The sequence below is a fragment of the Cibotium barometz genome, chromosome 18, assembly GCF_041138505.1.
Source record: "Cibotium barometz isolate CiBa-2024 chromosome 18, ASM4113850v1, whole genome shotgun sequence".
Taxonomy (NCBI): Eukaryota; Viridiplantae; Streptophyta; class Polypodiopsida; order Cyatheales; family Cibotiaceae; genus Cibotium; species Cibotium barometz.
This window is the reverse complement of record NC_141063.1, coordinates 47,030,785-47,055,990: the sequence shown is the minus strand read 5'-3', so window position 1 is coordinate 47,055,990 and position 25,206 is coordinate 47,030,785. Positions and strand designations below refer to the sequence as shown.

The 25,206-nt window shown below is 43.8% G+C and overlaps 1 protein-coding gene across 2 annotated transcripts in view; it reads right to left on the bottom strand.

Moving 5' to 3' along the window:
- LOC147629411 (biotin carboxylase 1, chloroplastic-like) overlaps nt 1–22,872 on the bottom strand; it is a 37,661-nt gene extending 14,789 nt beyond the window's left edge. For both annotated transcript variants that reach the window (XM_086812685.1, XM_086812686.1), the window contains exons 1-14: nt 22,394–22,872; nt 21,909–21,959; nt 21,391–21,788; nt 21,156–21,297; nt 20,902–21,000; nt 20,712–20,768; nt 20,553–20,624; nt 17,787–17,876; nt 17,633–17,692; nt 17,363–17,548; nt 17,178–17,270; nt 16,724–16,805; nt 16,528–16,634; nt 14,954–15,029 (exon numbers count right to left, since the gene is read on the bottom strand). In XM_086812685.1, coding sequence (XP_086668811.1) covers nt 14,954–15,029; nt 16,528–16,634; nt 16,724–16,805; nt 17,178–17,270; nt 17,363–17,548; nt 17,633–17,692; nt 17,787–17,876; nt 20,553–20,624; nt 20,712–20,768; nt 20,902–21,000; nt 21,156–21,297; nt 21,391–21,788; nt 21,909–21,947 — 1,501 coding nt within the window. In that variant the 5' untranslated portion in view covers nt 21,948–21,959; nt 22,394–22,872. The remainder of the gene's footprint in view (nt 1–14,953; nt 15,030–16,527; nt 16,635–16,723; nt 16,806–17,177; nt 17,271–17,362; nt 17,549–17,632; nt 17,693–17,786; nt 17,877–20,552; nt 20,625–20,711; nt 20,769–20,901; nt 21,001–21,155; nt 21,298–21,390; nt 21,789–21,908; nt 21,960–22,393) is intronic.
- Between the last annotated feature and the right edge of the window lie 2,334 nt (nt 22,873–25,206).

Sequence of the window (25,206 nt, the reverse complement as noted above, 5' to 3'; positions counted from 1 at the left end):
ATGTAAAGGATGCACAGGATGATGAGTCTAAGTCTAATTTGTCTATGTTAGATAAGGACAGGACTGATTTCTTATGTGGGTTTCACGATTGTTTTTCCGAGTCATTGCCAAGAGAATTACCTCCTGAGAGGCCAGAAGATCATGCCATAGATCTGATTCCTGGTAGTACTCCACCGAATAGACCGCCGTACCGTGTTAGTGCAGCCCAACAGGAAGAGATTATGAGTCAGGTGCAAGAGCTTTTGAATAAAGGGTTGATACAGCCTAGCTCATCACCCTTTTGCTCACCTGTGCTCTTAGTGTAGAAGAAGGATGGTTCTTGGCGCATGTGAATTGATTACAGGGCGCTGAATAAGAATACCATCAAGAATCACTTCCCCATACCGAGAATCGATGACATATTGGACCGCTTACAGGACTCCACAGTTTTTAGTCGTATTGACTTGAAAAGCGGGTATCATCAGATACGAATTAGACCCGAGGATGTGCGCAAGACAGCATTCCGAACCACGTTTGGGTTGTATGAGTTCTTGGTTATGCCCTTTGGTTTGACGAATGCGCCTGCCACATTTAACAGAATGATGGACAGGATTTTCAGGCCTCATAGAGAGTTTGTGGGCACATTCTTTGATGATATGATTGTGCATTCACAAACTGAGGAAGAGCATAGAAGGCATTTGGCCATTGTGTTTGCAGAACTCAGAAACCATAGGTTGGTGGTTAATGGCAAGAAGAGTGAGTTTTTCTTGCAGGAGATACATTTCTTGGGACATATTGTGTCTGGTCATGGAGTCCGTATGGATCCAGCTAAGGTAGAAGCAATACTTAATTGGCCAGCTTTGAGGACCGTGCATGATGTACGCAGCTTTCTAGGATTGTGTTCCTATTACAGGCGGTACATACGGCACTTTGCTGAAATTGCTTCGCCTCTTCATGCTTTGACGAAGAAAGCAACTCCGTTTAGATGGGCTGCTCGGAAAATTACAGCATTCAAAAAGCTCAAAGAAGAGCTTACTTCGGACCCAGTACTGGTGTTACCGGATCTCCGAAAGGCTTTTGTTGTCCAGTGTGATGCATGTGGAAGTAGCATTGGTGCAGTTCTCATGCAAGAGGGACATGTGATAGCTTATGAGAGTAGAGTTTTGCAAGATGCTGAGAAGCATTTACAGAGATGTTGGCTGTAATTCACGCTCTTTCTACTTGGAAACACTACTTGCTTGGGGCTGATTTCACTGTACAGACAGATCATCAGACCTTGCGTTATTTCCTCACGCAGACTAAGCTTTCAGAGAAGCATATGCGTTGGGCAAACTTTTTGTCTATGTTTCACTTTCAGATTGTGCATGTGGAAGGCAAAAAGAATGTAGTGGCAGATGCTTTGTCACGCAAGCCACAGGTCTCTGCAGTTTCACTTGCTTATCATCATGAGCTTGATGAAATGAAAGAGCAGTATGCCCATGATGAGGACTTTGAAAGGTTGTATGATCAGATGTCTGAGGGTTAGCGGCATGAGCATTATACTCTCAAAGATGGGTTTTTATTGATGCATGGCAGACTGTGTGTTACCAGGCCATTGCGACTCAAGGTTATGATTGAAAGTCATGCTCCACCGTATGCAGGTCATAGAGGTATTGACGCCACGGTCAAAGCAGTGGAGACTTTCTTTTATTGGCCAACCTTGAGAAGAGATGTTGATGCCTTTGTGAGGCAATGCATCGTATGTCAGAAGGTAAAGTTTGACCGTCAGAAGACACCGGGGTTATTACAGCCTTTACCTATTCCGGATAGACCTTGGGAGAGCATTGCCATGGATTTTATATTTGATCTTCCACGAACACAAACGGAAAATGATGGCATCTGGACTATCATATGCAGGTTCAATAAGCAGGCACATTTCATTCCCGTGCGTAAGACGATCAAAGTGGATCATATGGTGAAGTTGTTCATGGCGAACATCTTCAAGTATCATGGCTTGCCTACGTCTATCATTAGTGACCGTGATCCACGGATGACGAGTTTGTTCTGGAGAGGGTTGTTTGACAACATGGGTACAACTCTCAAGTTTTCATCGTCATTTCATCCACAGACAGATGGTCAGTCAGAAGAGGCTAACTCTACAGTGTTGGATCTTCTCAAGTGTTATGTGTCAGAGCACAAGCAACAATGGGAAAGGTATCTTCCTTTGGTGGAGTTTGCATATAACAACACTATACATACCTCGACAGGCAAGGCGCCTTTTGAGATTGTAGAAGGAGGGAAGAAGGTACCACCCATTTTGCATACAAAGGATAAGATCTTTGAGGCTGATCAGTATGTGTAGAGTATGGATGAAGCTTATCGGAGAGTTAAGTTGGCACTCCAGAAAACTCAGCAGAAGCAAAAGAAAGCCGCAGACCGTCACAGACGTGATTTACAGTTTGCATTGGGTGACTGGGTTCTTTTGCGCTTTGAAAAGGCTAGACTCAAGAAGATGAAGGGTAAAGAGCGCTTATTCCCTAAGTTGAGCATGCGATATTATGGGCCTTTTCAGGTTTTGGAAAAGATTGGTGAGGTAACCTATCGATTGAAGTTACCAGATCACTGGAGGATTCACAATGCTTTTCACGTGAGTCTTCTTAGACCTTTCCGTGGGGATGTGCCTGAGGATGTATCAGATGAGACTCAGCCGGAAGTTGAGGAACTTGATGAGGTTCTGATTCCAGAGCAGATACTGGCACATAAAGAAAGGAAGGTACGAGGTAAAGTTTCCCGTCGCTATCTTGTGAAGTTCAAGAACTATTCACCGATGGATGCGAAGTGGATGGAGGAAGGTGACTTAACAGATTCACCTCAGGTTTTGCAGCTTTATCTCGATGCCTTTGAGTTAGAGCCGACTCTTATTGTGGCTCATTCAGGTTCAGCAGAGCATGGGTCTGGAGCATTACCTGATGCTCAAGAGGGGGGTAGCACCTCCACTCCCTTGATACAGACAGGCTCAGATGACATCTAGAGGTCGCTTGGTGCAGTTTTTATCTCACCCGAAGGTACTGAGGCAGACAGTACATCTGTTTATGGGACTTCTATGATATATGTGTACTAGTCACATGAGATTTTTGTGGATATGTATGGTTCACAGTGGTATACAACTTGGACTATTACTATGCCATTGGTTTGCAGTGAATGTTGACACATGTGTATGGCTTAGAGAGATTGGGACGCTGATCTTGCCATATTGTATATTTCACTTTGGATATTTTGATGCATCACCAGAATGCAATCGAGGACGCTTGCCATTTTTCAAGAGGGGGGTATGTCATGGCCCTGTGAAAATGGAACAGCACAAGTGTGGGCATGGTGGTGGCAGAGTCAGAATATTTTATGATTCACATGGAGGGTGCCCGGACAGAGTTTAAGATGTGTGGACATCCCTAGGTGTGAAGGGGGGAACTAGAACATTAAACTTTAATGTTTATCAAAGTTTGCCCCTAGGCCTTAGTGGCCCCTAGGGACTTTTAAAGTTTGGGGCCCTAGGGATTATTTTGGGGAGGAAGGCCACTCCACTTTTGGAGTGAGTGCTTCTCTCTCCTCCCCCTCTCTCTAGCTTTTGGAAAAGGAGTCGTGGAGGAGCCTTCATGCGCATGTACTCTAGCGTGGAGAAGCTGAGAAGGAAGAAGGCGGCTGTTGGAAACTGTTTTGCTGCTGTTTTCTCTGTGCAAACCAGTCGTACAGCCTTGTACGGACAGGCTGCAGGCTCTTTCTTGGTCCACGCTACACACAGGAGCTGCTGCAGGTCTTCTTCTCTGCTGGACTGGCTGCGCACAGGCTCTGTACAGGCTGTGCAGACAAGTACACAGCAAGTACAGTACTGTACGACTGCCGTACAGTGTACGGACAGTGTACGTACAGTCAGGTATAGCAAGTACAGCTGCTGCAGGCGGCGCAAACAGGTGCTGGACAGAACTGAATACGCAGGTTCCGGCGAGTATAAGTGTGGACAGCGGGCTGCGTGTGCAAGTACAACTCCTGGCACGTATCTCGAGGTAGTACAGACGGATACGGGGCTGTTTTGTAATGCCCGCTTCTCTTACTGCTAAAGAGTGGGAAGATATGGATGAGCTAGCAAGATCCACCATCATGTTGTCTGTGTCAGACACTTTACTTTTCAGCATTCGTGAAGAGAAGACAGCTTGGGGAATGTGGCAGAGATTGCAGGACTTGTATGCCCAGCAAAGTGCCTCAAGCAAAGTGTATTGGTTGAAGAAACTCATAGGTCTTCAAATGAAGGAAGGGGCGTCTATGGCAGCCCATCTAAATGAGTTTAATGGTATTGTCAGCCAGGTCATTAATCAAAAGTTGGCAATGGACGATGAGTTCAAAGCCACTTTTCTCTTATGCACTTTGCCAGAGAGTTGGGACACATTCAGGACAGCCACTAGCAATTCAAATGCTATGCTGTCATATGCAGATGTGGAGGGTGCTCTTCTTCAAGAGGAGATGAACAGGAAGAACAATTCTGTTGGAAAGTCCAATGCAATGAATGCACGTGGGAGATCCCAACAAAGGGGTAAAAGCCAAGAACCGGGAAGGAGCAAGTCCCGCTCCAAAAAGGACTTGGAATGCCATTATTGTGGCAAGAAGGGACACATCAAAAAGCAATGCTACAAATGGAAGAATGATCAAAAGGAAAAGGGCAAAGGAAAGGACAAAGACAAAGATGAAGCCAAAGATGCAAAGCAAAAGGGCAAAAGTGGAGTCAAGATTGAAGAAGTCAATGTGTCACATGCAGGTGACAGTGAGGATGAAGTCCTATTCACGTCTTCACTTGATGCCCATTCACGTCTTGCAGGAGATGGTCCTGGTATGCACTCATGGATCATTGATTCAGGTGCCTCCTTTCATGTCACAGGTTGCAGAGACTTGTTTGTCAGGTATACTGCTGGCAATGGAGGAGTAGTTTATTTGGGTGATAACCATGCATGCAAGATTCTTGGCAGAGGTGATGTGAGGCTTGTGTTTTCAAATGGCTCACAGCTTATTCTCCATGATGTCAGGCATGTGCCTGAGATCAAGAAGAACCTGCTTTCTACTGGACAGCTTGATGATGCTGATTATGTTACCACATTTGGTCGTGGAAAGTGGAAGATTAGTAAGGACTCACTGGTTGTTGCCAGAGGCTCTAAGGTGGACACTCTTTACTTCATGCATGCAGGTGTTTGTCACCATGCTAATGTAAATGCAACCGAGCTGCCGGAAATCTCTATGTGGCATAGCCGGTTGGGACACATGAGTGTCAAGGGAATGGAGCAATTGTCTCATTTTGGTTACTTGCCTTTTCTAAAGTTTTCAAGTTTTCAGTTTTGTGAGCATTGTATATATGGCAGGCAACTCCAGTGCCTCCACAAGAAAGCTCTTGGACAGAAAGATGCTCAGTTAGAGCTTGTGCATACAAATGTATGTGAGATGCCTCAGCTTTCTTTGGGAGGGGCAAAATATTTTGTGTCTTCTATTGATGATGCCACACGCAAGGTGTGGGTTTATCCTCTTCGTTTGAAGAGTGATACATTCTCAGTGTTTGAGAAGTTTGTTGCTCTTGTTGAGAATCAAACTGGCAAAACATTGAAGGCTTTGCGTTCCGACAATGGTGGAGAGTACATGTCCAAACAGTTTCAGGACTTTTGTGATGCTAAAGGCATCAAGAGGGAGCTCTCTACTCCTTATGATCCTCCACAAAACGGGACAGCAGAGAGGATGAACAGGACCATTCAGGAGAAGGTCCGTTCTATGTTGTCACATGCTGCGTTACCTCATGGTTTTTGGGCTGAAGCTGTTATGACAGCCGTTCATCTTATAAACAGGTCACCTAACACGAGGCTTGGTGGGAAAGTGCCAGAAGAAGTATGGACAAGGAAGCCTCCGTCCTACAAGCACTTGAGAGTGTTCGGTTGCGTTGCGAACGTGTACATACGCAGGGAAATGCGCACCAAACTTGATCCTAAGTCTCACAAATGCATATTCCTAGGATATGGTGACAAAGGTGAAATGGGGTATAGACTTTGGGATCCCGTGAATAGAAAGATTATACGCAGCAATGATGTCATTTTTGATGAAACATGCATGTATAAGGAGCCTGCAAGGCAACAGGAGCCTGGCAGAGTCATCTTTGATGATGATGGACATCATGGACAACAACCAAGGGCTGTAAATCAGCCATTACAGCAGCAAAACCAGCCCTTAAATGGTGCTGAAAATGGTCCAAATGGACAGCCAAAGATGGCAAAAGATATCCCTATGGATATACCACAGTTAGAGGAGATACCGGGCATGATATTTCAACCTTATGGCATGGAACAGGAGCCACCAATAGGTGATATGCAGGCTGGACAGCAACCTGCAAATGATGGTCATTGGGTACGGAGGTCCACTAGACCCTCCAGAGCCCCTGACAGGTTTGTTCCAGGGGTTGACTACTTGATGCTCACTGACTGTGGGGAGCCCTCTTGTTATAAAGAGGCTTTACAGAGGGCAGACAAGGCTCTTTGGGAGCGTGCCATGAAGTCAGAGATGGATTCTCTGCACAAAAATGGAACATGGAAGTTGGTACATTTACCTGCAGGCAAGAAGGTTTTGCCATGCAAGTGGGTTTACAGGCTCAAAGTTGCACCTGATGCAAAGCCAAGATACAAAGCCAGGTTAGTGGCTAAGGGCTTCAAGCAGGAATATGGTGTGGACTTTGATGAGATCTTCTCTCCAGTGGTCAAAATGACCACACTTAGAGCTGTATTAGCTTTGGTTGCTCATGATGATCTGGATTTGATTCAGATGGATGTGAAGACTGCTTTTCTTCACGGTGATCTCCATGAGGAGATATATATGCAACAGCCAGAGGGTTATGCAGTGAATGGAAAGGAGAAGCTTGTATGCAAGCTGAAAAAGAGTCTTTATGGGCTCAAACAGGCACCAAGGGAATGGTATCATAAATTTGATACATTCATGAAATCCCAGGATTTCAAGAGAAGTGACATAGATCACTGCTTATACACCAAGAAAGCTTTGGATGGCAGTCTATTGATCCTCATCTTGTATGTTGATGATATGTTGATTGCCGGGAAATCTGCGGCTACTTCGGGACAGAAATCAGCATGTGTTGTATTTGTCTCAGAAGGAATACATTGGCAAAGTTTTGCAGAGGTTCAATATGGACGGGGGGAAGAAGACTAGTACTCCTTTGCCTCCATATGTGAAACTCAGTGCTATGGACAGCCCACAGTCGGATAGCGACAGGGCTGATATGGCCAAGATTCCGTATGCTTCAGCTTGTGGCAGTCTCATGTATGCCATGGTTGCTACTAGGCCGGACATTGCATTTGCAGTGGGAGTGGTTTCTAGATACATGGCCAAACCTGGCAAGAACCATTGGGAAGCAGTGAAAGGTGTCATGAGATACCTGAAGGTCACACAGGATATGTGCATATGCTTTGGCAAACAGGATGCATTAGTGCATGGTTACACGGATTCGGATTATGCCGGTCATCCAGATAACCGGAAGTCTACTACCGGTTATGTGTTTACATTCACAGGAGGTGCTGTGTCATGGATATCCAGGATGCAGAAGTGCACTCCCTTATCTACTACAGAGGCCGAGTATATTGCAGCCACAGAGGCTTGCAAGGAGGCATTATGGCTATCTCGGTTAGTGGTTGATTTGGGTCATACAGGGGATATTCCATTGTTGCATTGCGATAGTCAGAGTGCCATCCAGTTGGCAAAGAACCCTGTCTTTCATGCAAAGACGAAGCATGTGGATGTGAAGTATCACTTCATCAGAGAGGTAATAGAGAACAAGCAAATTCAGCTTGTTAAGATTCATACGGATGACGACCCAGCTGATTTGTTGACAAAGAGTTTGCCTCCGAAGCGGTTTGCTCATTGCAGACACTTGATGGGCATTACCCTTTTGCTCACCTGTACTCTTAGTGCAAACGAAGGATGGTTCTTGGCGCATGTGTATTGACTACAGGGCGCTGAACAAGAACACCATCAAGAATCGATTCCCCATACCGAGGATCGATGACATTTTGGACCGCTTACAGGGCTCCACAGTTTTTAGTCGTATTGACTTGAAAAGCGGGTATCATCAGATACGAATTAGACCTGAGGATGTGCATGAGACAGCATTCCGAACCACGTTTGGGTTGTATGAGTTCTTGGTTATGCCCTTTGGTTTAACAAATGCGCCTGCCACATTTAACAGAATGATGGACAGGATTTTCAGGCCTCATAGAGAGTTTGTGGGCACCTTCTTTGATGATATGATTGTGCATTCACAAACTGAGGAAGAGCATAGAAGGCATTTAGCCATTGTGTTTTCAGAACTCAGAAACCACAGGCTGGTTGTTAATGGCAAGAAGAGTGAGTTCTTTTTGCAGGAGATACATTTCTTGGGGCATATTGTGTCTGGTCATGGAGTCCGTATGGATCCAGCAAAGGTGGAAGCAATTCTTAATTGGCCAGATTTGAGGACCGTGCATGATGTACGCAGCTTTCTAGGATTGTGTTCCTATTACAGACGATACATACGGTACTTTGCTGAAATTGCTTCGCCTCTTCATGCATTGACGAAGAAGGCAACTCCGTTTAGATGGGCTGATCGGGAAATTACAGCATTCAAAAAGCTCAAAGAAAAGCTTACTTCGGATCCAGTATTGGTGTTACCGGACCTCCGAAAGGCTTTTATTGTCCAGTGTGATACATGCGGAAGTAGCATTGGTGCAGTTCTCATGCAAGAGGGACATGTGATAGCTTATGAGAGTAGAATATTGCAAGATACCGAGAAGCATTTACAGGTTTATGAGAAAGAGATGTTGGCTGTAATTCACGCTCTTTCTACATGGAAACACTACTTGCTTGGGGCTGATTTCACTGTGCAAACAGATCATCAGACCTTGCGTTATTTCCTCACACAAACTAAGCTTTCAGAGAAGCATATGCGTTGGGCAAACTTTTTGTCTATGTTTCACTTTCAGATTGTGCATGTGGAAGGCAAAAAGAATGTAGTGGCAGATGCTTTGTCACGCAAGCCACAGGTCTCTGCAGTTTCACTTGCTTATCATCATGAGCTTGATGAAATGAAAGAGCAGTATGTCCATGATGAGGACTTTGAAAAGTTGTATGATCAGATGTATGAGGGTCAGCGGCATGAGCATTACACTCTCAGAGATGGATTTTTATTGATGCATGGTAGACTGTGTGTTACCAGGCCATTGCGACTCAAGGTTATGATTGAAAGTCATGCTCCACCGTATGCAGGTCATAGAGGTATTGACGCCACGGTAAAAGCAGTGGAGACTTTCTTTTATTGGCCAACCTTGAGAAGAGATGTTGATGCCTTTGTGAGGCAATGCATCGTATGTCAGAAGGTAAAATTTGACCGTCAAAAGACACCAGGGTTATTACAGCCTTTACCTATTCCAGATAGACCTTGGGAGAGCATTGCCATGGATTTTATATTTGATCTTCCACGGACACAAACGGGAAATGATGGCATCTGGACTATCATATGCAGATTCAATAAGCAGGCTCATTTCATTCCCGTGCGTAAGACGATCAAAGTGGATCATATGGTGAAGTTGTTCATGGCGAACATCTTCAAGTATCATGGCTTGCCTACGTCTATCATTAGTGACCGTGATCCACGAATGACCAGTTTGTTCTGGAGAGGATTGTTTGACAACATGGATACAACTCTCAAGTTTTCATCGTCATTTCATCCACAAATAGATGGTCAGTCAGAAGAGGCTAACTCTACAGTATTGGATCTTCTTAAGTGTTATGTGTCAGAGCACAAGCAACAATGGAAAAAGTATCTTCCCTTGGTGGAGTTTGCATATAACAACACTGTTCATACCTCGACAGGCAAGGCGCCTTTTGAGATTGTGGAAGGAGGGAAGAAGGTACCACCCATTTTACATACAAAGGATAAGATCTTTGAGGCTGATCAGTATGTGGAGAGTATGGATGAAGCTTATCGGAGAGTTAAGTTGGCACTCCAGAAAACTCAGCAGAAGCAAAAGAAAGCCGCAGACCGTGAAAGACGTGCTTTAGAGTTTGCATTGGGTGATTGGGTTCTTTTGCGCTTTGAAAAGGCTAGACTCAAGAAGATGAAGGGTAAAGAGCGCTTATTCCCTAAATTGAGCATGCGTTATTATGGACCTTTTCAGGTTTTGGAAAAGATTGGTGAGGTAGCCTATCGTTTGAAGCTACCAGATCACTGGAGGATTCACAATGCTTTTCACGTGAGTCTCCTTAGACCTTTCCGTGGGGATGTGCCTGAGGATGTATCAGATGAGGCTCAGCCGGAAGTTGAGGAACTTGATGAGGTTCTGATTCCAAAGCAGATACTAGCACATAAGGAAAGGAAGGTACGAGGTAAAGTTTTCCGTCGCTATCTTGTGAAGTTCAAGAACTATTCACCGATGGATGCGAAGTGGATGGAGGAGGGTGACTTAACAGATTCACCTCAAGTTTTGCAGCTTTATCTCGATGCCTTTGAGTTAGAGCCGACTCTTATTGTGGCTCATTCAGGTTCAGCAGAGCAGGGGTCTGGAGCATTACCTGATGCTCAAGAGGGGGGCAACACCTCCACTCCCTTGATACAGACAGGCTCAGATAACATCTAGAGGTCGCTTGGTGCAGTTTTTATCTCACCCGAAGGTACTAATGGCTGACAGTACATCTTTTTATGGGACTTCTATGGTATATGTGTACTAGTCACATGGAATTTTGTGGTTATGTATGGTTCACAGTGGTATACAACTTGGACTATTACTACGCCATTGTTTTGCAGTGAATGATGTTGATACATGTGCATGGCTTAGAGAGATTGGGACGCTGATCTTGTCATACTGTATATTTCACTTTGGATATTTTGTTGTATCACCAGAATGCAATCAAGGACGCTTGCCATTTTTCAAGAGGGGGGTATGTCATGGCCCTGCGAAAATGGAACAGCACAAGTATGGGCATGGTGGTTGCTGAGTCAAAATATTGAATGATTCACATGGGGGGGTGCCCGGACAGAGTTAATCATGTGTGCACATCCCTAGGTGTGAAGGGGGGAACTAGAACATTAGAATTTTAATGTTTTATTGAAAGTTGCCCCTAGGCCTTAGTGGCCCCTAGGGAACTTTAATAACTTTTAAAGTTGGGGCCCTAGGATTATTATGGAGAGGGGGCAACTCCACTTTTGGAGTGCATGCCTCTCTCTCTTCTCTCTCTCTCTTGCTTTTTGGGAGACAAGCGTGTATTCTCAAACGTGGAAGAAAAAGGAGGAGAAGTCGACTGCTGAATTCTGTGCTGCTGCTGTTTTCCTCTGCAAATCCAGTCGTACAGTCCACGTGTGCAGTCCGTACAGCACTGTATGACTGCAAGTACAGTACGGCTGCTGTACTTTGCTGCAGATTTCTCTGTTGGTGCAGGCGGCGCTGAGTTGCTGAGCAGGCACAGGAGCTGCAGGTTCTGACAGAAGCCGTATAGCAGGTACAGCCGTACGACTGCTGTCTGGTGACTGTACTGCAGGTACAGAGCTGTACAGCAGGTATAGTCGGGTACAACTGGGAGCAGGCGCATCAGTTCATTCAGGCGACAGCAGAACTAGCCGTACAGTTCTGTACGGACAGATTCTGACACGTGTGCAGAGGCTGTACGAATTGATGCAGTACAGATTTTCAGGTCTGCAAAGTTGGGTATTACACTAAAGTGGATGCTGAGAGGAAGGTACAAACAGGTACTCCCACACGTGTGATGCAAAGCTGTTGAAACAAGTGTGCAAGTACAGATTGGTACAACTACTTCCTCAAGTGCAGATTCACGAGCTGATTTTGGTAAGCTCTGAGTTTGTTCATCTATTCTCTCTCTCTATTGCTTTATGTCTGTTGCAGATTTGAACTGTCTGGCCCCTTGTGAGAGGAGGGGTATGGCAGATTGAAAAGGGTGGAGATAGAGGTTGAACAGTGAATGCATGTATGAGCTGAGATGTTTGATCATGTGCTTGAGATATGCCAGATGTATGCTCATGGCTGCCCTGCTTAGTGGTCTTGGCTGATCAGAGGGAGGCACAGTGTGTTGTTTTGGGACACACATCTGTGTGCGTGAATCCTCTGTGCTAAGAGGTATTGTGGGCCGTCAGATTGGACATACAGGTGTAATCTCTTGGCTGATTTTTGGTTGTACTCAGCCTTTCATACTTTTGAAATTGAATAAAGAAATACCGCAAGGGGCGCCAAGCTTTGGGGCCAACAGGTGTTGCTTTGTTTTCAGATTTTAGCTCCAATCTGTTTTGTTTTCACATCTAGACTACAAGTGGACGGGTGACTGCTAGTCTACCGCACTCTGGTTTCTATCAGAGGTCGGTTTCACACACAAGGCTTTTGCCATTTATGCATGCGTAGGGCTGGCCGATTTATATATGACCAAGCCCAAACACCTTTGCGCATTCGTTTTACACTTGTGCGCCTTAGGCATGGGGCCCCTATGAGGCATGGAGGAAGAACTCGACAAAGTAGTACTACCCTGTTGTCAAACCAATCAAGGTGAATGACAACTATGCGGAGAATCCAATGGAGAGGGACTCCAAGGAAGAGACTGTCGGAAACGAGAACGCGCGAACAGCATCTCTCTTGCCAACTTTTTGCAAGTTCACAATGACAATTGCCAGACCGGAGGCAAAGCGTATATGGTTCATCCATACTTGCATCTAAGCAAGTAAAAAACTCTATCCCCAAGCGTTGTGCCACTTCATCCTCAAAATCATAGAAGCACGAGCCTGGGTAGGCAGCGAATTTTGAGCAAAAGTGTCATATCTTACCAGTTGAGACAGTTAGACAACCCCTCCAAGCGAGCCATCTGCACATCAAAACTCGATATCATGCTAAGCAGCAGATATGTGAGTTGTGAATCCATGACGAGTAGCTAGGAACCAATGATGAAAGGACCCAAATAGAGACTTTCCCCAAACCCAACCTTGTGCACTCTAGAAAACTAGTGGCTCTACCCTATCCACGTAGTCAATGCACACTGGTGCCAAAAAAGAAAGAATTAGCAAGTTCCCTAGGCTTTGATAGCAACTATAGAGCTCTTGTGCCTATGTGTTAGGTTTTCAGAATAGAGAGAGGAGAGCGGCAGGACTCAAACACAAACATAAAAGCCCTAAGAAACTACTATATTGTATTATGTACAAAGAAAATATTTACAACTGAATTTCCAAGTACAGAATGTGACTGAAAATGATGATCCCAAATCTCAGCCAAATACTCTTGCCGTAGATCCTCCTTGTCCAGCCCTTACTCTAGAGAGACACTCTACTAGGATTGATTGCTTAAAGGAATGCTAAATGGAATGCGTGCTTAATTTGGGGGGGGAAGAAGGGGGGAAAGGGGGGGGGGAGCCCAATCAGCCTCGACTTATGTCCATGATTGCCAACTGCCACGTGGCAGCCAACATGGCATATGCGCAGCTTTTCTGCTGCTCAGCTGCTTCTGCTGCTGCGTGAGTTGTGAATCCATGACGAGTAGCTAGGAACCAATGATGAAAGGACCCAAATAGAGACTTTCCCCAAACCCAACCTTGTGCACTCCAGAAAACTAGTGGCTCTACCCTATCCACTTAGTCAATGCACACTGGTGCCAAAAAAGAAAGAATTAGCAAGTTCCCTAGGCTTTGATAGCAACTATAGAGCTCTTGTGCCTATGTGTTAGGGTTTTCAGAATAGAGAGAGGAGAGCGGCAGGACTCAAACACAAACATAAAAGCCCTAAGAAACTACTATATTGTGTTATGTACAAAGAAAATATTTACAACTGAATTTCCAAGTACAGAATGTGACTGAAAATGATGATCCCAAATCTCAGCCAAATACTCTTGCCGTAGATCCTCCTTGTCCAGCCCTTACTCTAGAGAGACACTCTACTAGGATTGATTGCTTAAAGGAATGCTAAATGGAATGCGTGCTTAATTTGGGGGGGGAAGAAGGGGGGAAGGGGAGGGGGGGGGGGGGGGGGGAGCCCAATCAGCCTCGACATATGTCCATGATTGCCAACTGCCACGTGGCAGCCAACATGGCATATGCGCAGCTTTTCTGCTGCTGCTGCCCGGCTGCTACAGGCCAGCCATGTCCGCCCTACGGTGAAGTGTGTCACACACCCTAGTAATGGCTTATTGAGACGAAGGATCTTTAGGCCTGTAGCTTCTGGAACTACAATGCCTCAGGGACACCCTCCACAACAGCCTTTGAGGTCACTCACAAGAGCAAGAACGGCAACATGATCTGGCTCGGATGTCTACCACAAATGTCCTTGATCTTTCCCACAAGACAAACGGGAACACCCATTCACAACAACCTCAAAAGGACCATGAGGAACCGAATCGACACCAAAAAAAGTCAGATGGCAGTATCCTCAGCAATGAGACAACCAACCATCCCACCCCCCCTCGCCCCACCCAAGAGGTCACCATAGACAAATCACAGCAGCTTTAGAGAGCCACATCAAGTCCTCCAGCGGCACAGGCGTACTTTACCACATGATGTGCACATACATAGTATGTATTCTGTACAATGACCACAGTGAGAGTGTCTTGTATGGTTGAAAGCTTTTTCTTCCACAGTACAACCTTTAGTCTCTGATGGGGGTTACATGTACTACTTTTGGTCTCATAGACCCTTTGGGTATTATGTAGATGTTGATACACTGAATTCAACATAAATTCTCACTCGCCTATATAAATTCAACATAACTTGATCATACACTGAATTCAACATAACTTGATCATACACTGAATTCAACATAATACCCTTTGGGTATTATGTAGATGTTGATATATCTTTCTTGCTTTCTTTTTCTCACTCACCTATATAAATTCAACATAACTTGATCATTCAATCCACACAAACACACTTGAGCTTTTAGAGTCACCTAACTTACCAGTTATGATGGTGTCATTCAAGGCCCGTAGCATCCTAGAAATTGCTCGCTCTCTGGTAGGAGCCCATACAATGAGCTGTACAAGCAAACAAGAACAACCAGACCCCAAAATTTAGACATTGGTATTAATAATCCACATAACAGAAGGTGCTATTAAGATAAATCAAAGTTATCACAAATAGTTTCTCTCATATAAAACAAAAAACAAAGATGATAGGACAAGATGTGGTGGCCCTGCTCTAAGTGTTGTGTGTGGGATCTCTAATAACAGCCCTTAACAAGTAAGGAACGTGTCACATGGATGCCCTGAGAAGGATGCACATGGACACAAACAAGCGCCTTTTAGTAGCTAGGGCAAGTGTGGACTGACTGGGGCAGTTTTGGCAGCCCAATAGGCGCCCAGAGGTGCATGGGACATGCACCAATAAACAGGACATATGACCTACTATCAAATTCCTATATAAAGGCAAGTCAAGGGTCATTTGAAATCATTCAGTGTAGCTAGATTGCAAAGCATATACACTGATCTTTCATTATATAATACTCAAGAGGACGCATTTGAGCTTCAAGCCTTGACTACATAAAATTAGTATATTAATCTTTTCAAACTCCCGATGCTTCGTTTCAAACTCTTATAAGTTGAACCATCTTTCCACTAGTAATCTTTTGCACCATGTCCCAGCGGCCCATGAGGGATGTATTAGGGTGATACGAGAGCTCTCTGCTCATGTACCTAGATCAGATTTTAAAGTTCTAGATTTTTGTTATCTTTCTTTATTACTATTTTGTACCCAGGATGATGTACCTCATGGATATGATGTAACCTTTTGGTCTCATAGGTCATTTTGGCCTTTTGAAGACGTTAATACAACTTGTCATTTTGGCCTTTTGAAGACGTTAATACAACTTTCTTCTTCTTTCTTCTCTCTCTCTCGGACCGAGCCTCCGCACTCCAGCATGCCCGACGCCCCCGCCCCCCCCCCTCGTCGACCACGATCACCTCATTAACTCCAGATCCAGGACATGCTCCACCGCCATCGAGCTACCTTTCCACGTGACATAGCTGAGGGAGACCTCTCGGCCATACTTATTAGCCCCATGCTTGATATTTTGGAGAGTGGTATACCATCTACTCGGAGCTGATGCTGCTCTCATTTTTCTATGTTCTTAGTATTTCCATGATGAGTTTCCATGGACAGTTTTGTATCACCCAGGTGAGATAGCTATGTTTATGTTTTCTTTCTGTTTTATTTTCCATTCCATGATGAGATATGCCATGGACATTGGTCTCATAGGCCCATTGGGTCTTTAGTAGATGCTTAATATATCTTTCCCCCCCTCTCTCTCTCTCTCTCTCTCTCTCTCATATATTTACACTCATGGATTCAAACTGTATAAGAAATTTAACTATAACCTTTTCAACCCCTTCAAACAATCCGGTCTCACAGTGCAAAATGGTCAACAGCATGTCAATCTTAGCAAGTGCACACAAACTTACAAACAGGTCTTTTTACTGAATGACAGAGTCATGCATCCAACATGCAAGATTAAATTGCTTTTCCCTTTGTACTTGCCTTTCCAAGGAGAGAATCATAGCTTGGTGGCACCACATAGTCCGAGTATATGTGACTGTCCATTCTCACAAAAGGACCCCCAGGTGGCAAATAACCCGTTATACGACCTGAAATAGAAGACATGATGCACATTGTCAAATCATTGAAATAACAAACCAATAATAGTCTTTCATTGATAGCTGCTTAAGATAGGCACCTGGCCCTGGCCTGAACCCTTGGAATGCATCTTCTGCATTGATACGGCATTCAATGGAATGTCCCTTGAAGACAATGTCGTCCTGTAAGCAATGAAAATGAATAAATACCTTTTACAACTAACTAATATATATTTCTTCTAATGGCTCCATCTATATTTCTCATATTACACCCAACCAATAGGCTACAAATCCTGTCATGTGTCATGATTCATATAGGGAACAATCAAGGTCATCACAGCATGACTTGTACAAAGAAGAAGACCAGGTGTTCCTTGCAATACAGATAGGGTTCCAGGCCACTCTCCTCCTCAATGTGTTTGCTAAACATAGGATTAGTGTTAATCTCTCTTGCTGAGAGTTAATCGTGATATGACCATTAATATAATACTCGGAAGCTACATTCAGAAGATAGCAAACCCTCACAAGTACAAAAAGCTCTCTAGGTTCACAGACCTGAGAAAAGCGGAGCTTTTCTCCCAGGGCCACACGTATCTGCTCTTCAATGAGATCAGTAGAGGATATCATTTCTGTCACAGGATGTTCTACCTGCAGTCAAGGAGAGCAGATGGAAAAAGATCAAACTTTTTAGGTAAATGCCCAGAGTAATCTTTTTGCAAATGTTTCCATACATAAAATACCTGTATTCTAGTATTCATCTCCATGAAGTAGAATGATCCATCTTCAGAAAGAAGGAACTCAATAGTTCCCACTCCAACATAACCTATTGATGTAGCAGCTGACACTGCAGCATCTCCCATAGCCTTTCTAAGCTCAGCTGTTAAAGCAGGAGATGGAGCCTCCTCCAGAAGCTTTTGATTCCGTCTCTGGAGTACAGAAAGCAAGTTTTTACTAAGCACCAACTTTGGAGTTTTTTTAAGGAAAAAATCTGATTAGCATATGTAGGAAACCTGAATACTGCAGTCGCGTTCTCCAAGGTGTACACAGTTTCCAAATTTGTCTGCAAGAACCTGCAAATCAATTCCATCAGTGATAAGACTGGAAAGACTGTTCAGGTTATAAGTAAAATAATTGAAAGGTGAATACTGTCTAGTCAAGTTCAACCTGAAATTCAATATGCCTTGGGTTTTTGATGTACTTCTCTAGATAAACTCCATCATTTCCAAAAGCAGCACCTGCCTCACTGCGTGCTTGCTGCCAGGAATATATCATCATCAATATCACTACCCCAAACCAATGTCCCATGAAAACATGAGCATATATTCGAAATGAAAAGAGTGAAAAAATACACATAAGATTTATTTATTTTGTAGTGTCATATTCATAGTCATAGCCACAGTGGACGCAGGCTTAGAGGGGATTCGAACTCGGGTCACTACCATGGGAGCCCCACCACCAGGCTAAATGCTGTGGGCTATGTACAAGACTTCTAGCAACATGATTGGTACAAACAGCAGACTTGAACTGAACATACAAATTTACAGCAAAGCACCACAGTCAAGTGAAAGGTTCTGAAATCCATCATCATTAGACCAGCAAGCATTGAGTACCTTCACTTGTAAATAATTGATGGCTTTCTGACTGACTCTATAGAATAAGCATTGTTGCTTTGACAGTCACATGCAACCAACGCGGGGGCTGTTATGGCATAGACATAGAGGTAGGCACATTAGCAAAACTTGCACCGAATAATAAAAAATCAATTTCATTTCTGGATAGTGTCTCTAAAGCAAGCTGTGCCAGCAAAGACAGTTATACTGCAGGAGTAAATGCTGTTCAGCCCACTTTCAAAGGTTAAGTGGTGCTGCATGTAGGTCTCCATGGCTAGGTGTCCACAAATGCTGCAGCAAGACTTTTTTAGGACATCAAGCAGCAGCAATATATTCCTGTGCAGGGCTGTTTAACTTGATATAACACTAACAACTTCAATCCATTGTGCTTTCTCAACACAAAGACACAGGTTGCAGAAGAAGCCGATACATTTTCCTTTCTTCTCCAATCCACACTAGCCTGCTCTAGTACCACCACCACACTTCTTCCAGTCCTGCAGCGTCCCTATGTAGCTCAAAACATGAAAAATAGCCCACTTGTTGTCCCTACTATGATGTTGACTGAATTATTATGCCAAACTGGGAAATGAAAATGGAAACAAACAAGGAAACAGAACTTTTGTGAAGGCCAAAACACGGACGCCAGTGTCACAAGCACCCATGCATTGACATGCTACATGACACACTAGCTCATCATCAATGCTACATTTGTAAGATTCATACATCAGTAGAACCTTTTTAAGATTTATTTGTCGTATGTTGTGACCCCATTGTGAGCCCTAGTCCAAGGACATGTCAAGCACCAGCTAAGTAAGTCACATTTGAAGCCTTGGGTGTTGGTATGTGTCACTTAACCCACTTGGAGAACAAAGCATGTAGGTCATCGTAGGGTAGATGCATTGCAGAAGCATATAGGTAACATAGATTTAGGCTAGCCTTATGGCCAGCCTTAGGTGGGCTCTCACACCAATAGCCACAAAAGGGGACAGCACTTGGGCCTCGGCATAGTGGCCAGCCTTAGGTGGGCTCTCACACCAATAGCCACAAAAGGGGCCAGCACTTGGGCCTCGGCATAGTGGCCAGCCCACAGGCCTGTCGGCTGACAGTAGAAGCCCCTATGGGCCTATCGGCCGGCAAACATAAGACCCCAGCCACACGTGCGTGAAAGCGATGGCATAAAATGTCATTTTCAGCCAATCATGGACCTTTATAAATAGGCCAACAGCATGATAGGAAACCGACTTGCAGCATGTGCTCATATATAAGCAGCCTTTCAGTCCCTTGCATAAATCATCTCATTCTTTCACAGTTCAGCAGTGAAACAAAGCAGCTAGCATGTGTGCTTGAGTCCTAGGACTAGTGTATACATCTTTTCAGCATAGCACTTCCTTGTCCTTCAGTCCAAGGCAACAGAAGAAGTCATCTTCAGCATTCAGCCTTCAGTCGCGCATCCTCTCCGAGGAGATCTGGGTGGGCACATATTGGCTTCTTCGTCCTTGCGTTTGGCATTCCACAATCGACCATCATCAAGTAAGTTTCTTGGTAAAGTTTGCATTGTAAAGAAGTTCTCCAAAGTAATAAAGCAAATACTCCTACTGGGGGCCCTTAAGTGGGTAGTGAGGACCCAATCTGGTGTTGACTCTCTATCTCTATAGCTCTATCTCTTGTGTACAAAGATTAAAGCGGATTGCTTAAACTCACTAAAAGAAAGAAGGCCTTGCTGCGTGTTACATGATCATACCGGTTGCATGCTATAGCCAGCAAGGGGAAGGTGAGAGGAGAAGAGAACAAAGTGAAAGGGAAGAAAATGGTAGAAGAAAGGAGAAGAAGGAAGAGAGAGGAGATGGGAGAGCGGATAAAAACCTGTAAACAAGTTATTGGACCTAAATTAAACCTAAAATAGGCAGATGTTCTAGGAATCTGTCGAAACGATAAAGCTAAGATGGGAAAACACATATGGAGACGGCTGAAAAACCTGGCATGTCTTGGACCCAGTGAACCCATGAAACAGTTGTGTCAAATTGAGGACCACATTTTTGGAAACATTGGATTGCATTGAATACTCTGATGCTCCTTATTCCCACTTTTTTCTGGTGGTAAGCCAACTGCTGTAACCATATACATTAGGGTGTAGTAATGGTTGTCTTATTTAGTTGTTCTTTCTATTGTAAGACATGGGCAGAATAAATGCATTTTGCATGTAGGCTGTTTGAATTAATACGGGCTTCTGACATTGTGCATGCCTGACAGGAAAATGCAGGTTGTTTTCTTGTATTCTACAACATGGGATCTGAGAACCTGAGATTCAGACACATCAAACCTGCAACAATTTGACAAACTCTCCTGGCTCATTAGCCAGTCGCATACCACGGCCACCACCTCCTGCTGTTGCCTGCAACAAAATTGAATTTATTTTGGTGAAAAATAAGTTCAACCTTCTCAGAAAATTTATAAGTTATCACCATCTAAAATTGCACACCTTGATCATGACTGGAAAACCAATCTCATGGGCAACTCTAATGGCTTCTTCTGTAGTCTGGATCAATACAGAGCAATATGCAGAAATCAGTAACACCAAAGTGTTCCATCATGGGACTTTTGTTCTTTGACTCTACTAATCAAACACTAGGTGAAACACACAGAAAAATGGGTCTTGAGAGTCAGCTAACCTCTATCAGCCCTTCACTGCCAGGCACAGTTGGAACCCCAGCCTTCCTCATCGTCTCACGTGCTGTTGCTTTGTCACCCATGACTCTTATACTCTCCGGCTGAAAGCAGAGGCAAAAAGGTACTTACGAACACTTCACAACTCAATCAAAAAATGTTACTTATTCCTTTCCTACAATAATTACAGATGACTCCTCAAACCCAAGGGAGCATTTCTCAACTTGCTTATAGAAAGATGATGGAAAAGCCCACTCACGTTTGGTCCAATGAAGTTGAGGCCATGATCTCTACATATGTCAACAAATGTGGCATTTTCAGAGAGGAAACCATATCCAGGATGAAGCATCGTGCAGCCACGGCTCACAGCAGCAGAAACTATGTTGGGGATTACCAAATACCTAAAATGGTTGTGTACAGTAGGAGCTTATATGAGAAGCTGCATTTAGTGTTTTCAATTGTCTGTTGCACTCCAAAATATGAAAAAAACTTACGATTGGCTGCTAGGTGCCTCCCCAATGCAGACAGCCTCATCCGCAAGTTGAACATGCAATGCCTGCCGATCAATTGTCGAGTGCACAGCCACACACGGAATGCCCATCTCATGAGCCGTCCGGATAACACGCACTGCTATTTCACCTCGATTTGCTACCAGGATCTTTTGATAGTCACAGGTGGCTCCAACTGCACAGCTATTCTGGCATTTATCCTGCTTCCATCTGCTAGTAGAGTTTGCTGCATGGCTCAAGGTCTCGGCACCCGCACCACACTGAAAACTGCTGCTGGAACTTCTGACACTTTTTGCCACCATGCCAAGGCCCCGCTTCAATGTGGATGGCATGCATGGTTGAGCATGCGTACATCTGGCAGAAGCAACAGCCGTTCCTGGCACCTGGAACGGTAGCAACCTAGATGGTATTAAAAACTACATGCCTTGTAATCAGATCCTCTCTCATAAGCCAGCAATGAACAGACAGCACATTATGCATCTGCACAAGAGTACAGCACTTACTGCAGCAAAGAGGGCTTGGGATGTGATTGCCGACTCCATTTTGAGATATACCTGTTACCAATCAGGCCAATACCATGAGTTAATTCAAAATTTAGTTTAAGAGAAAGAAGATGACACCTAGGTTATGCTTCCACGCATGATCTTCTACACCAGGAATCTTTGATGCGGTTTAAAAGTTCAACAAGCCTAGCGTAGGGCTTAGAGCAATGCGAGAAGAAAGTTCAGGCACCATGTCTGTACGGCATTGGAAACCGTACAACGAAACTGAAGGGATGAGCTAAAGTATGTACGATATCTGCGAAATCGTACGGCATCTTCTAAACTGTACAGTCTAGATCGAACTGTGCGAGCGTGTGCTAATCTGAACGGTATGTACAAATTGTACAGCCCATGCATTTTACCAGGCTAATCTGCCTGTCTATATATCAGTTCAGAATTGTGTAGAGAGAAGACAGCCCTGCCAGAGAGAGAGAGAGAGAGAGAACCTTTTCTTGGCGCAGACAACCTTCTGCCCTTTGAGTGTCGCTCTCTGCCTTTGCAGATCTTGCTAAGTGTCTCACACCACAATTATAAGCCTGTGGCCCGGCTTCGTGGGATCCGCTGAGCTCTCAGTTTCTCCTCCCCCTCTTCTGCTTGGCGGAAAGTCTCTGCTTTTTTCTGGAAGGGGAGTGAGACAAAGCCAGTATTTTTCAGAAACCTGGATTAATTATTATTTTGATGCAGGGAAAGATCCGGTGGGGACCGTGGGGTGACAAAGTTCGCATGCAGCTGCAGGAGGCGGACCTTGATAGGACCCAACAGCGTAGCCAGCCAATAATAGCAGGCGCCAGGACTCTTATCCGCCCCTGGGGCCTGCATTCATATGCTTTAGCAAACTTCAGTGTTCTTACTCCGTGCCATCAGCGAATTTCATCTAAGTAAGAAGAGAGTGGATATTAAAAAAAGCTCGATCTAAAACAAAAGTGCCATGGTGTCAGTACATAAGTTCACTATAGTACTACTAAAACATCTAATAGTTTTGAGCCTTATTTGTTGTGCAAGTTTTTTGCTAGCACTAAGGGAAAGTGTCGATTTTGACTATATATGCCTTATTTCTAGTTTGGTGTAAAGTTGTCGTAGATTGCAAACAATCTGTGTAGAGAACAAGTGAGCAGTTGTTTGTGATGTGGCACATGCCTCTAACCATATGACCAGACATGATCAAGTGAACAACTATTTGTGATGTAGCACATGCTTAGTTCCGTGACATGAGATGTGTCAAGATCATGAGATATTTGGTATGTGGATTATGACGCCTTTAACCACATGACTAGACATGGTTGTGCTAAAGATGTAGATATACGAAGTATAATGATGCTATCCCACATATAGAGCAGCAATCACAAGTGGACTTGGAGAGTCCTCTAGCAATGCATCCAATGTTAGTCCATGCTCAGGCAAGTTGAGGATAGATGCAAGGAATGTAGATGCATCTTACCATGATGCTATAGGTGTTGATACACATGTATCATGTAAAGGGAAGGAAAAGATAAATTGATCATAGTGCTCTAGCAGTGGATCCAATGTTAGTCCATGCTTAGACAAGTAGAGGATAGATGCAAGGAATGTAGATACATCTTATCATGATGCTATACGTGTGGGTACACATGTATCATGCAAAGGGAAGGAAAAGATAAACCAATCATAGTGCTTAATCTATTGTAGTGCGTAATCTATCAGCAGAAGCAGGTCACTCTTATATGGATGGTAACTCTAATGGCTCTAAAGTAGAGCTTTAATGAGGAGCTTGTTAGCATTCCGTTGGTGGTTATTCCTAGTGCATGGATAACTAGGGCTATTTTGAGGACACATGATCATGATACTGATCCAAGTGTACATAGGTCTACTTAGGTTACATACCCTGATAGGTTAAGATATGATGGATATACAGCCCATCACTATGTTTACATTGTTAAAGTAATACACGACTATGCATAAAGAGAGCAGGGACCTGTTTTGAGTATGTATAAAGAAAGCAAACACTTATTTTGACCACTTAGAAATAAAAAATGGAAAGATTCCATGGATGAAGAGATGGATACAAATGCAACATGGGAATTAGTGTCTTTGCCTAAAAAGAATAAGGTAATTGGATGTAAGTAGTTGTATAAGGTCAAGCATAACTCAAATGGATCTATAAATTTAAGGCAACTCTGATTATGCATAGACATATGGCATTGAATATGAGGAGACATTTCGCCCGGTTGTAAAAATGGCACTTGTGAGAGCTGTCATTGCAATGGTTTTAGTAGCAAAGATGGATGTAAAGAATGTGTTCTTGTATGGTGATTTTTTGCAAGAAGAAGTTTACATGATGTAGCCACTAGGTTATGAGAGTGATGCACATCTTGTTGAGATATCGAGCATAACTTAGTGTTATGACATTAATGATCCACTTGGGTAATAGCTTCCGCACTTATGCCACTAGCCTGGTTGGTGAGATTATGGTTAATATGCTGCCAATGGATGACAAGTTATGTGACAATTATATTTGGATTACTAGAGTATGGCATAGTTATAGCACCAGTTCATATAGTTGAGTTCACACTACATGGAGCGACCATTGTATGTTATAGTAGGAGAATACTTTCCCTTATAGTATGTACTCTTATATCTTTATGCTAAGGGTTATATCTATCTCTCTCGTGTCTCTCTTATGTGTGTGTGTGTGTGTGTGTATGCTTGCAAGGAACTCAAGCTCTCCCTCTCCCTTGCATTCTTTTTATGGTATTAGAGCTCTAGTTCATGCTAAGGAGGCAACAAGAGGCAAGACCAAGGTAAAAAAGGAAGCGTACATAGGCAAGACCAAGGTAAAAAAGGAAGCGTACATAGGTAAGAGTATTTTTGCCTTTGTTCCTCTTTAATTTTGGAGCAACACCTTTAATAGCTGTGAGAGCTACAGGTAGACAGGGAAGTCACTATCTCATAATGAGGTATCCTCTTGGGTGAAAGAAGATGATCATATTGTCTAAATTTTAACCATGTTAATTAAGTTTTTGCACATTTTGATGTGATTTAGACATATTTTGGGCCCTGTTTTGTTTATGTAAGATGTTCACCATGCACTCTATGAAAGTGTCAATTTTGACTGTATATACCCAATTTTTGGTTAAAGTAAAGTTGTAGTAGAAAATTGGTTGTAGGATAGCCCATGTAGAGAATATAAGTGTTGCAGGTGTTGGTGAATGCATGTTATGTGACTGGTTCACATACTGCGACATTATAACAGGTTCATAGTACCATTATTGAAGCTTGTAGA